This window comes from Amblyomma mixtum, chromosome 1, assembly GCF_055824585.1.
Source record: "Amblyomma mixtum isolate Tamu chromosome 1, ASM5582458v1, whole genome shotgun sequence".
Lineage (NCBI taxonomy): Eukaryota > Metazoa > Arthropoda > Arachnida > Ixodida > Ixodidae > Amblyomma > Amblyomma mixtum.
Window position 1 is genome coordinate 99,012,921 of NC_143012.1, and position 14,019 is coordinate 99,026,939.

The 14,019-nt window shown below is 50.8% G+C and overlaps 1 protein-coding gene across 1 annotated transcript in view; it reads left to right on the forward strand.

Moving 5' to 3' along the window:
• Window positions 1-8,880: 8,880 nt before the first annotated feature.
• omd (integrator complex subunit 5 omd) overlaps window positions 8,881-14,019 on the forward strand; it is a 37,702-nt gene continuing 32,563 nt past the window's right edge. The window contains exon 1 of the mRNA XM_089554971.1: window positions 8,881-10,063. Within this exon, the coding sequence (XP_089411097.1) occupies window positions 9,121-10,063 (943 nt within the window). The 5' untranslated portion in view covers window positions 8,881-9,120. The remainder of the gene's footprint in view (window positions 10,064-14,019) is intronic.

The following is a 14,019-nucleotide window of genomic DNA, read 5'->3' on the forward strand; positions in this document are numbered from 1 at the left end:
TGGGGGTCGTCCATCAGCATGGCGGCCACCTCCTGCTGAAGGCCCACGGCAGATGTGTTGCGCCTCGTGTGGGATCCAGGGAGGGATATCGCTATCTCATACTGCTGACCCTGGTCTGGGCAAGGAGGGAGGGGTAAGGCCTCAGCCTGCCCCTCAACCAGTTGCTCGAATTCCTGGGCCATCTTGCCCACGTGTGAGTTGGGCCTTTCGAGGAGGCGTTCCAGGAGAGGGCGACCCCCCTCCCGCCTTCCCCCTTTCAACTCCCTGCCCCCACTCTCCTGTTCTCTTTTTGTCACGTCTTTGCCTACCAGCGCGCTTGGTTTTCGCGCCGTTTCCGCGCTTCGGCAATGGAAGGCTCTGCCGCTTCAGGGTCCGGTTCAGTAAAAAAATTACGACCATTGAGCAGAGCTCTAAAATGCACACACACAAAAAAAAACCCTACGCGTTCACTGCAGTGCTCAAGATAGCGTTCAGTCATTGTTTCAGCAGCAAATATTAATTTTAACTCTGCTCATATGAGCTCGAGCCGTCAATGAGGCTTGACAAGAGACAGTTGCAATGACAGTGCAAAATTCTATCAAAGAAATTGACTCAGCCCGTACATACAAGATCTGTTCTGAAAGTAGTAGGACTGGTTTTTTCCTGGGCGAACGGGCGGACGAGAGGCGGTCTGCGCGTGCAGGATCGTTGAAGGGGGATATTGGGAATGGTGGGGAAAATCGGCAGTCGGCTCTCGGCCGTTCATGAGAGGAGGTCGCTTGTACTGTGAACCTGTGTCGAAACGTATCGTCACGCAGAATCATCGAGCGTTTACTGTATCAGCGATACGCGATAAAATTCTGAGTAAATCTTGGTAAAACGGGCAAAGAGACTCACAACATGATTAAGGAGGCCTACGGTGATGCTTCCATGGGTAGATAAGTTGTTTTTTGAGTGTCACAAGCTATTCCGAGAAGGTAAGGAAAGAGTGGAGGAAGACGACCGCTCCAGACGCCCTTCGACCAGCAAGACCAACGAAAATGTGTAGCGAGTGAAACATTTACTTAACAGTGATCGTAAAATGAGTATCAGAATGATTGCTGATGACTTGAGCATTCCTCAAACCCAAGTTTTTGAGATCGTGACAGAAAACTTATCCATGAGGAAAGCATGCGCGAAGTTGGTGCCGGGAATGTTGTCCGAGGAGAAAAGGCCAACCGGTAGGATCTTCTTCATCATGTGAATGAGGACCCCGATTTTTTGCCCAGCACAAGGCGGCAACGCTGCTTCAGCCCCCCTACAGTATCGACTTGGCCCCGCCAGATTTTTTTCTGTTCCCGAGAATAAAATCGACGCTTAAGGGGAAACATCACGGATCGGTAGAGGTGGTTCAACAGGCCGTTACGAGGGAGCTAAACAGCATTCCGGTCCAGGCGTTCCTGGAGGCGTACGCAAACTGTAAAACTCATTGGCAGCAGCGTGTAGGTACGGAATGGTGCTACCTTGAAAAATTGTAATCGTTTGTACTATTCTCTTGAATAAATTTTGTTTAATAAAATGAGTCCTACTACTTTCAGAACAGACCATGTATATCGTGCACCGGCGGAAGAGCCTGCGCCCATGCCAACGGTTAACTGGCAGGCCAACAGCAACGAAAATTTCCGTTCCCACGCCAGCGGAATCCTCTGCTGTGGTGTTCAAAGACACCGGAATGATGTGTTATGCTGCCTCGAGCGGCCGCGGCAGCGAATATTTGCTTCCATCAGCTGTCAACAGCACGAAAATAGCTAAGCGCGCGGATGACGCCCCGGAACACAAGTGGCAAACTTCGCTGTCGCGTACACCCACCACACATCCACTCACACCCACTTACAGCCATTCACATTTCACTCATCACTGATGTCCTCTGCTCACACTCACATCCACTCACTCACACTCAAACTCATGACCACTCACACTCAGATCCACTCACTTGCACTCACCTGATCTCCACTCACACTCACATCCACTTATGACCACTCACACTCGTGACCACTCACACTCGTGACCACTCACACCCACTCACTCGCACTCACGTCCACTCAGACGCACGTGCACTCACAGTCACTTTAGTGAGTAAGAGTGAGGCGATATGAGTTTTGAAGAGTACGCTCGTGAGTCAGTGCGCCGACCTATGCCACTACGGCATCTCTTTTTTAGAGCGCAGCTCTTTGGCGTCCGTTCCTGGGTTTCGCGTCGTCGTCGGCGTTGTCGTCGGCGTCGGCCTCGTAACCAGCTCCGCCCTCCTTTCATCCGCAGCTGGGGTTGACTCAGTATCGGCGTCAGCGGCATCAGTCAGTCGCTGCTATCTCTTCCCTCCTCCCTTTATCGTGTTGTCCGCTTGCTGCGCGCGCTTCTGCCCCCATCGTTTGCCGCTGGGTGTACACGCCGCCCCCCTCCCCCCTCTTCCTACGAGTCTCCGGTTGTCAAAGCGCCGGCTCGAACTTAATTCCTTTCTTCGCTCCTCCTCCAATGCAACCCCTGTGCGGTGGCAATCAGAGAGCCAGATCGGTGGCGGCGGATCTGTATATGTGCACCGCCCGAGCCGAAATTGCCGCTGCCGTTCGCCACTGCGAAATTATCTGCCAGTTCTTTCTGAGCCATGAGCGAGACGACCGATGGAAGTCCTCCGAGTAAGCATGAAATGTTTACGGGCCTAATGTCATCTCGGTGGACACCCGAACCGCACCGTACAGGAAGGGAGGAACGCCACCACCCGTTCAGCGCGATGCCTTGCCATTTGAACGCAAGGTTTTTTGAGGAAAGGAAATGGCGCAGTAATTCTCTGCCATCTCGGTGGACACCCGAACCGCACCGTAAAGGAAGGGAGGAACGCCACCACCCGTTCGGCGCGATGCCTTGCCCTTTGAACGCAGCGCTTCTCCCCCGGATCACGTACGACAACGAAGTGCAACATGGCATTTATGTGCTTTTTGCACGCGTTATTAAAAATCGGAAGTTATAATTCCGTGCACTATCAAACCCACAGCTCCACTGATATCTTGATAAACATTGAGAAGGCACTGGCAGCAGTTATTTTTTGTCTCATTTGGAGACCAACCGGCGCTTGCATGCCGGTCGCGTAGGAGGGCTTAGAGAGTCTCGTTAAATCTCGTTAAGTCTCGTACGGTGCCCGGATGTTCTCGTTTTAGAGCCCGGATGAGTGGATTTCAGTGCCCGGATGTTGGCTCTCGGTCTCGGCGTGACGTCACCACACTGCCGACAACGGGAGCTAAAAGCATTTCATGCTTAAAATTCTGTGATAGCGCATACATGTGTTGCTCGATTTCTTTGCCTCAATCTATCGAAAAGGTGAAACAGCTTATTTGCTGCGCTCAAATTTCGCATTAGGAAGTAACGTAATCGTCGGTAATTTTAAGCATGAAATGCTTTTAGCTCCCGTTGTCGGCAGTGTGGTGACGTCACGCCGAGACCGAGAGCCATCATCCGGGCACTGAAATCCACTCATCCGGGCACTGAAATCCACTCATCCGGGCACTGAAATCCACTCATCCGGGCACTGAATTCCAGTCATCCGGGCACTGAATTCCAGTCATCCGGGCACTGAAATCCACTCATCCGGGCACTGAATTTCAGTCATCCGGGCTCTGAAACGAGAACATCCGGGCACCGTACGAGACCTAACGAGATTTAACGAGACTCTCTAAGCCCTCCTACGCGACCGGCATGCAAGCGCCGGTTGGTCTCCAAACGAGACAATAAATTCAGGGGGCACTTTGACTGTCTAAAGTGCGTAGAGGCGAAAGCGTTTTCCGCACCACTTTCAGTGCTTCTGTGGCACTGGTGGCGTCACATGTAATTGAGTACTAATTACTAAGTGATGACAAATCACTAATTAATGGTTAATTACTGATTAATGCCTGAATACTAATTAACTGCTAATTAAGCTTAAGCGTAAGCTTCGCCTTTAGGAGTGGAACGCGACAGCGTGTTGTAGCGCTGCCAGGGAGGGCACGGAACGCCACCACCCGTTCGGCGCGATGCCTTGCCGTTTAAACGCAACGGTTTTTGAGGAAAGGAAATGGCGCAGTAATTCTCTGTCATCTCGGTGGACACCTGAACCGCACCGTAGAGGAACGGAGGAAGTGGGAGTGAAAGAAGAAAGACGAAGATGGCCCGTAATGACGAAAATGAAAATTGTATTTGAGGAAAGAAAATTACGCAGTAACTGTCTCACATATCTCGGTGGACACCCGTCAAAATTTAGGAGGGGGGGGTGCACTTTTTTGACCTAAAGTGTGGTCACTGATGTGTGGTTAAGATGTTAAGCTTCGTCTCTAAGAGTGGAACGCGAGAGCGTCTTGCAACGCTGCCAGGGAGTCCATAGAACAGCATCGCCCATTCGGTTGTACGCCTCGCTCGTCGGTAAAGTGGTTTTTGAGGAAAGGAAATGTATCCGTCTCTCATATCTCGGTGGACACCTAAACCTTGCCGGAAGGGAAGGGAGGAGGATGGCAGTGAGCGAAGACACCGTATTCACTAGACGTGCCTTTGTTCATTCCAAACCATCGAGCTGGCATGGCGGAGTGGAAGCATGCTCGTCTCGCACTCCGAAGACCGGGTTCGATTCCCGAGCTCAACCAATTTCTTACTAGGTTTTATTTATTTATACGGCCTGACTAGAGAAGTTAATTAGGCTAATTGGGTAATTAAGCAATTAACTAAGCTCAGTCCCACTTACTTGGAGCATCACTATATGGTCCCTTCAATTGGTTGCATGGTTACTAGCCAAAGTACAATTGGCCCCGTTTGAAATTGGCGCACTGTGACGTCACGACCGTTTCGACCAACTGAAAATCTCTGCCTCTCCCGTAAACGAGAGTACAGTAAGCATGAAATGTTTACGGGCCTAATGTCATCTCGGTGGACACCCCAACCGCACCGTATAGGAAATGGCGCAGTAATTCTCTGCCATCTCGGTGGACACCCGAACCGCACCGTAAAGGAAGGGAGGAACGCCACCACCCGTTCGGCGCGATGCCTTGCCCTTTGAACGCAGCGCTTCTCCCCCGGGCCCCTGTGCGCCTGCGCGGCTTTGCTTTGATGCGCGAAGCCCCTAAGAGATCACGTATGTCAACGAAGTGTAACGTGGCATTTATGTGCTTTTTGCACGCGTTATTAGAAATCGGAAATTATAATTCCGTGCATTATCAAACCCACAGCTCCACTGATATCTTGATAAACATTGAGAAGGCACTGGCAGCAGTTATTTTTTGTCTCGTTTGGAGACCAACCGGCGCTTGCATGCCGGTCGCGTAGGAGGGCTTACAGAGTCTCGTTAATTCTCGTTAAGTCTCGTACGGTGCCCGGATGTTCTCGTTTCAGAGCCCGGATGGCTGGAATTCAGTGCCCGGATGAGTGGATTTCAGTGCCCGGATGACTGGAATTCAGTGCCCGGATGACTGGAATTCAGTGCCCGGATGAGTGGATTTCAATGCCCGGATGAGTGGATTTCAATGCCCGGATGAGTGGATTTCAATGCCCGGATGAGTGGAATTCAATGTCCGGATGAGTGGATTTCAATGCCCGGATGAGTGGATCTCGGTCTCGGCGTGACGTCACCACACTGCCGACAACGGGGGCTAAAAGCATTTCATGCTTAAAAGCGTGACATTCTCTGTCGACAACTGCTGCTTACAACGATGAGACATTAAAGGCTTTCGCCTTAAAAAATAACTGCTGCTAGTGCCTTCTCAATGTTTATCAAGATATCAGTGGAGCTGTGGGTTTGATAATGCACGGAATTATAATTTCCGATTTCTAATAACGCGTGCAAAAAGCACATAAATGCCACGTTACACTTCGTTGTCATACGTGATCCGGGGGAGAAGCGCTGCGTTCAAAGGGCAAGGCATCGCGCCGAACGGGTGGTGGCGTTCCTCCCTTCATTTACGGTGCGGTTCGGGTGTCCACCGAGATGACATTAGGCCCGTAAACATTTCATGCTTACTCTACTCTCTTTTACGGGAGAGGCAGAGATTTTAAGCATGAAATGCTTTTAGCCCCGTTGTCGGCAGTGTGGTGACGTCACGCCGAGACCGAGAGCCATCATCCGGGCACTGAAATCCAGTCATCCGGGCACTGAAATCAATATATGCGGGCACTGAAATCCAGTCATCCGGGCACTGAAATCCAGTCATCCGGGCACTGAATTGCAGTCATCCGGGCACTGAAATCCAGTCATCCGGGCACTGAAATCCACTCATCCGGGCACTGAATTCCAGTCATTCGGGCTCTGAAACGAGAACATCCGGGCACCGTACGAGACTTAGCGAGATTTAACGAGACTCCGTAAGCCCTCCTACGCGACCGGCATGCAAGCGCTGGTTGGTCTCCAAACGAGACAAAAAATAACTGCTGCCAGTGACTTCTCAATGTTTATCAAGATATCAGTGGAGCTGTGGGTTTGATAACGCACGGAATTATAATTTCCGATTTCTAATAACGCGTGCAAAAACCACATAAATTGCATGTTGCACTTCGTTGTCGTACGTGATCCGGGGGAGAAGCGCTGCGTTCAAAGGGCAAGGCATCGTGCCGAACGGGTGGTGGCGTTCCTCCCTTCCTTTACGGTGCGGTTCGGGTGTCCACCGAGATGGCAGAGAATTACTGCGCCATTTCCTTTCCTCAAAAAACCTTGCGTTCAAATGGCAAGGCATCGCGCTGAACGGGTGGTGGCGTTCCTCCCTTCCTGTACGGTGCGGTTCGGGTGTCCACCGAGATGACATTAGGCCCGTAAACATTTCATGCTTACTCTACTCTCGGTTACGGGAGAGGCAGAGATTTTTAAGCATGAAATGCTTTTAGCCCCCGTTGTCGGCAGTGTGGTGACGTCACGCCGAGACCGAGAGCCATCATCCGGGCACTGAAATCCACTCATCCGGGCACTGAAATCCAGTCATCCGGGCACTGAAATCCAGTCATCCGGGTACTGAAATCCAGTCATCCGGGTACTGAAATCCAGTCATCCGGGCACTGAATTTCAGTCATCCGGGCACTGAAATCCACTCATCCGGGCACTGAATTCCAGTCATCCGGGCACTGAATTCCAGTCATCCGGGCTCTGAAACGAGAACATCCGGGCACCGTACGAGACTTAACGAGATTTAACGAGACTCTCTAAGCCCTCCTACGCGACCGGCATGCAAGCGCCGGTTGGTTTCCAAACGAGACAAAAAATAACTGCTGCCAGTGCCTTCTCAATGTTTATCAAGATATCAGTGGAGCTGTGGGTTTGATAATGCACGGAATTGTAATTTCCGATTTCTAATAACGCGTGCAAAAAGCACATCAATGCCACGTTACACTTCGTTGTCATACGTGATCTCTTAGGGGCTTCGCGCATCGAAGCAAAGCCGCGCAGGCGCACAGGGGCCCGGGGGAGAAGCGCTGCGTTCAAAGGGCAAGGCATCGCGCCGAACGGGTGGTGGCGTTCCTCCCTTCCTTTACGGTGCGGTTCGGGTGTCCACCGAGATGGCAGAGAATTACTGCGCCATTTCCTTTCATCAAAAAACCTTGCGTTCAAATGGCAAGGCATCGCGCTGAACGGGTGGTGGCGTTCCTCCCTTCCTGTACGGTGCGGTTCGGGTGTCCACCGAGATGACATTAGGCCCGTAAACATTTCATGCTTACTCTACTCTCGTTTACGGGAGAGGCAGAGTTTTTTTTTTAAGCATGAAATGCTTTTAGCTCCCGTTGTCGGCAGTGTGGTGACGTCACGCCGAGACCGAGAGCCATCATCCGGGCACTGAAATCCACTCATCCGGGCACTGAAATCCAGTCATCCGGGCACTGAAATCCACTCATCCGGGCACTGAAATCCACTCATCCGGGCACTGAATTCCAGTCATCCGGGCTCTGAAACGAGAACATCCGGGCACCGTACGAGACTTAACGAGATTTAACGAGACTCTCTAAGCCCTCCTACGCGACCTCCATGCAAGCGCCGGTTGGTCTCCAAACGAGACAAAAAATAACTGCTGCCAGTGCCTTCTCAATGTTTATCAAGATATCAGTGGAGCTGTGGGTTTGATAACGCACGGAACTATAATTTCCGATTTCTAATAACGCGTGCAAAAAGCACATAAATACCACGTTACACTTCGTTGTCATACGTGATCTCTTAGGGGCTTCGCGCATCGAAGCAAAGCCGCGCAGGCGCACAGGGGCCCGGGGGAGAAGCGCTGCGTTCAAAGGGCAAGGCATCGCGCCGAACGGGTGGTGGCGTTCCTCCCTTCCTTTACGGTGCGGTTCGGGTGTCCACCGAGATGGCAGAGAATTACTGCGCCATTTCCTTTCCTCAAAAAACCTTGCGTTCAAATGGCAAGGCATCGCGCTGAACGGGTGGTGGCGTTCCTCCCTTCCTGTACGGTGCGGTTCGGGTGTCCACCGAGATGACATTAGGCCCGTAAACATTTCATGCTTACTCTACTCTCGTTTACGGGAGAGGCAGAGTTTTTTTTCTTTCTTCTTTCACTCCCACCTTCCTCCCTTCCCTTAAGGCACGGTTCGGGTGTCCATCGAGATGTGAGACAACCATTCCCTTTCCTCAGAAAACAGAAAAAAAAATGCTTCATGAGTACAGGCCACGTGACGTCAGGCTCCCTTTTCAGTTTTTATTCCTCCTTGACAAGAACCGTGATGCTTCCCTTACCATCGTTCAATGTGTGTTTTCAAGGGACCTATCTACCTGACTTCTCTCTGCCTTGACATCATAGTGACAGCACATGCGCGACTAATAAGTTTAATACGTCTACTCCCCAGGCAACCCTTTACTCATAAAAAGAACCGAAACCGAAAGTTCACACAAAAGGGTGCGGCTTGTGGCGGTGAGCCGTTGTGTTGCAGTCGGAGTGCGATCCAAATCCGGATGGGGCTCAACGGTGAACTGTGAAGAGCACAACGCGCTGAATTTGTGGTCTCGTCTCGAAGTAAATTCCATTTCGCTAAAGAGGAAAGCTTTCGTCCACAGTGCCTACAGCTCAGAACGATGATGCGCATCCTGTACCCTTTCGCGCAACCCGATTAGCTGGTGCCGGCAAGCGTTCCGGCTCCTCTCCGGCAGTGGGAGCAGCGCGGGGCATGTCAAACGCGATGCATTCACACGGCGACAACGGCGGCGGCTCAGCGCCGGACTCGACGATGGCCGTGCTCAACGACTTGCGTCTCTTCCTGGCGGGCACCTCGGGTTACGACAGCAAAGTAAGGGGCCCGGACGCGGCCAAGGCGGCCATCCGGCTGTTGAAGACGCTGCCCGTGGCCCGGGAAGCCGTGCTCGAGTACATGCACAACCTGTTCGACGACGCCGTGAACCGGCACATCATGCGGCTCGACTCCGAGGAGACCGGCGTGCCCGTCGATGTCGAGGACGAGCGCGAGATGGCCATCGAGGAGGTGCAGCAGGTGCTCTCCGGCTTCATCGAGAGCAACCTGGGCGCCTGGGCGCCCATCATCTCGAGCTGGTCGCTCGAGCTCCTCGGTCACTTGACGCGCAAATACGCCGACCGGCGCATCGTGCACTACTCGTCGAGCCTGCCCGAGGTGCTGCAGATGTGGATGGCGTGTCCGCCCACCCGCACGCTCATCGACCTGACCACGCAGTGCCTGTCGACGCTGATCGACACGAGCCCGGACAAGTGCATCGACACGCTGCTCGAGACGTCGGTGCAGCACTCGCCCCACTTCGACTGGGTGGTGGCGCACATCGGATCGTGCTTCCCGCACACGGTGATCACGCGCGTGCTCGCCTGCGGGCTCAAGGACTTCGTGAGCCACGAGGACGAGCCCGAGGCCGTGCTGCGGCTCGAGAAGAAGGTGCCCAAGCTCGCCTCGGTCGTCGGCATCTTGGGGCACCTGGCAGGCCCGCACGCTGCCGACATCCGGCGCGCCCTCGTCGCGCTCATGCAGGAGAGCTTCGCGGCGAACCCGACGCGCGAGCAGCTGGCCACCATCCCGTTCCTGCTGCAGCTGGCCTCCATGTCCGAGCACCTGCTCACCGCCATCGTGTCCGAGTTCACCAGAGTCCGTGAGTCCTTCCGCGGCCCAGGGCGCACAAACGCCAACGGGCGCAAAACTAGAACGGCAGCATGCTCTTCGCTGGCGCCTTGTTTCAGTGACAAAACACCAGTTGCACGCTACGTGTCAATTGGTCAATTGGTAGATTGGTTTTTGGGGAAAGGAAATGGCGCAGTATCTGTCTCACATATATCGGCGGACACCTGAACCGCGCCGTAAGGGAAGAGAGGAAGGTAGGAGTGAAAGAAGAAAGAGAGAAAGGGACGCGTAGTGGAGGTCTCTGGAATAATTTCGACCACCTGGAGATCTTTAGCATGCATTGACATCGCACAGCAAACGGCGCCACGGGCGCCTCTTGCGTTTCGCCTCCATCGAAATGCGGCCCTCCAACTTAGCACTTCATCACAGTTTAGGAAAATAGTCACACCCGTAAACAGCGGGACAACACAGCCCATTTTGCTCTTTTATGACTGGTTAAGAGGCATTGCAGGGTCTGACAGGTCCACGCCAACACTGACTCAAATGTCACTATAGTAGGATACAACTTAAAAAAACAGCAGCTGCTAACACTGGGCCGCAATATGCAGCATCCTGCATTACTCCGCTGGTCAATCGCAACAGTACACGAAATCAGCTTTTTAATGTTTGACTATATCAAACAATCCATGTATCAAAATTCCAGAGCTCATAATTCTTTTCTTGTTTAGTTACCAAGAAACATTTAAGCTGCGGACTACTTTTTCTTCGTGGAGGAATTCTGTGTGCGGAGGCTGAATGTGGGCGGAGCTTCACTGCAGACTTAAGTTATATCCGACTATAGCCAGGTCACTGGCTATAGATAGCTTTCATGTGACGTGATGGGCGCCATCTTTGGGTACTGTTGCTAGCTTCCACAGTGTACGCGGGAACTGGCTTGTGGGGGGCAGGTTAACAAATCGCTGAGGCTTTCGCTGTGCTTTCGGAAACCCAGAGATGGCGGCCACTGTGACGTCGGTGAAAACTATGTATACCAGTGCCACCACGCAGTCTTTAAAAACCTGCGCCTATTGCATACCTAGAACCCTAATCCCCACTTTTCCAAGCCTCCTCCCATTTTTCGTAGACAGGATCACTTTGCTTGAATGGCTACCCTTGTGGATTGGACAGCGGGTCTTCTGACGAGCAGAGTTAAACTTACGATCTGCATTTGACAAGGGCTGCAGTAGCCTTCTTGCGGCAAATGCTGCATGGAAGCCACTACTGCTGTTATTTCTTCAAGCACCACTGACACCAACTCCGCTTCTCTGTTGAATAAAGGGGCTGTGTAGTGCATTTCGACGTGACATCCGTAATTCCTATTTAATATTATCTAGAAAAATTTTGGAAGAGCATAAGAATTTAGAGTATCAAAACTAAAGTAAATATTTCACGACATTCTGGAGATTTAAGTACGGGATGGACCTCTTGGTTTAAAGTGAAGAAAAAAAGTGATAGGGTACGCCAAATTCATTTTCTATATTTGATTTACCTGTAAAAGGTCAATGTGCTCGCTGGCTATTGAGCAGGTGTTACTCTAACTTCTACCATTTAGAAAATCAACAAAAGTCTGTACAGTGGGTACAAGGCTTCTCCTGATCTAGTGGTTGGCTTAACCAGGGTGAAAAAAATTCAGGGGGCACTTTGGCTCTCTAAAGTGCTGCAAGGCGAAAGCCTTTCCTGGCGCACTGTTTGGCATTGACTGCGAGACTGTGCGTGCTGTACTAGTGCTTTATTTGACTACACACTTTGACTACACATTACAACTACACACTTCGACTGCCGACTCTGACTGCTTCTTTAGCAGGACTCTGCTTCGATGAGTTCGGGTGTATCCGTGGCTCTGTTGGCAGTGATGAGGTATGCAATGAGGTGGTCACCCACGGGCACCTTACATCCCCTGTCGGAGCAGACGACAACTATTTTATTAGTTGTCGTCTGCTCCAAAAGGGGGCGCCAGGCATCCGTGGGTGACCTCATTGCTTCAAATCCACGCACTCTGACGTCATAGCCATTTCAACCAACCAAAAAGCGTGACACCCCTGCTGACAACCTTCTGTCGACAACAATGAGGCATTAAAGGCTTTCCACCTTAATACTTGGGAAATGGGTCTTGGACCCCGCCTTGAGTAGAAGAAAACACCGTGTCCCATGGCACTTTGTGGCCATTGATGCCCTTGCACCATGAAGATCCATTACCATCAACAATATAGGCCAGCGGCCTGGTGAGGTTTCGATACCATTGGATTAACGCTGTTGTGGATTTTGAGGCATTTTTGTGCTATCTTGCTTGTGTCTGCAGTACAGGAAGCACTACATCTTCGACTACGGTCTTCTAGTGGAGCTCTGTTCATTAACTCTGCCTCTTGGGTGCCACTAAGAGTAGTTACTTGGTTAACCACTTAAAGGTGCACTGAAGAGGAATCTGAAGTCGTCTTTTTGCTGCAGGAACTCAATCTTCACAATCCGAGCATTCTTAGAAACTTCGACTTATTGCCCTGTGTGGCTGATTTCCTTAATTAAATCGGATTAACGTCCGGCTCCCGCCTTTATTTTTTTAATTCTCCCCCTACGGTGGCCGGAGTCGACCAAAGCATGGAGTGCCTTGCAGCCAGTTCCGTGGAGGCTTTGCTTTCGCTTTATTTTGTTTTTTAGGTTTCCATGAATAAATAGTTTCATTCGCAGATAATATAGCCGCAAAATAAGCCTGCAGAAATAAAAATACGCGCGAACTATTTGCTTCTACGGATTACTACGTATTACTCCGCCGATGGCAGAGTGGCAAGCCTCCACGGACCTGGCTGAAAGGCACTGAACGCATTGGTCGACTCCGCCCACCGTACGGGGAGAATTAAAAAAAAAAAGACGGGAGCCAGATGTTAATCTGATTTAATTAGGGAAATTGGCCACACAGGGCAATAAGTCGAAGTTTCTATGAATGCTCGGAATGTGTAGATTGAGTTCCCGCGGCAAAAAGATGAGTTCAGATTCCTCTTCACTGCACCTTTAATGGCCCATTATGTGAGGATGCAGGTCTTAAAGTTTTTTTCTTTTAAGCGTATTTTTTATGTATAGTCTGAATATTAGGGGTGTGCGAATATTCGAAATTTTCGAATATATTTCGAATATTATGTTTTTAGTATTCGTATTCGATTCGAAATCCAAGTATTCGTGTTCTTTCGAATATTCGTATCTAGCCGAATATTCATTGTGAGCACCGGTGTTCATTTCGGTCCGCAAGCTCTATCGACAGAGACATAACAACATGGCGGCGCCCAGATGAAGCGCATGGATGAAGGAAAATATTTCCTTCGAATTATTCCTTCCTCCAAGGGCCATGCCTTAGCTGACTGCGCCGGTGAGCTTCTTTGTGGCTATACCTGCGAATCTGGTATAGTTAGAGCTGTGCACGAAGTACCTCGCAATACGTGCCAGTTCAGTGCCAAGTGGGAGGGCATTTTCTGTGGCTCGAGGAGTCGTTCCAACTAGAAGGAAACTACTTCTGCCTGACCATGTGGAGCAGCTGGTTTTCCCTTCACGACAACCTTGTATGTTCATCCGAGCAACGCGTTTTTGTGCTGATGGCAAGCTAGCCTTAATCAGTGCTGTGTACTAGCCATCTTCTCTCATATTTCCACTCTTCTGATAATAATGTTCGAGACTTTGATACTTTTTGTGCAGCCACACACACCTTTTGTGTTCATTTAATAATCGATAGTTGAACTGTGATGTTCTTGGGTGCTCAGATAAATATTTTGTAGTGGTTAAATGCGTCTGTCCTTGATTATTCGATATTCGGAATCAAGTATTCGTATTCGATTCGTATTCGAAAAATTTGATATTCGCACACCCTTACTAAATATGCAATTAGAGTTTGAATGGCGCAAGTAGAATTTGAGTTATGAGCAGTTATATTTTAACTGGGCTCTACCTTACAGGCCGTTAGACAGA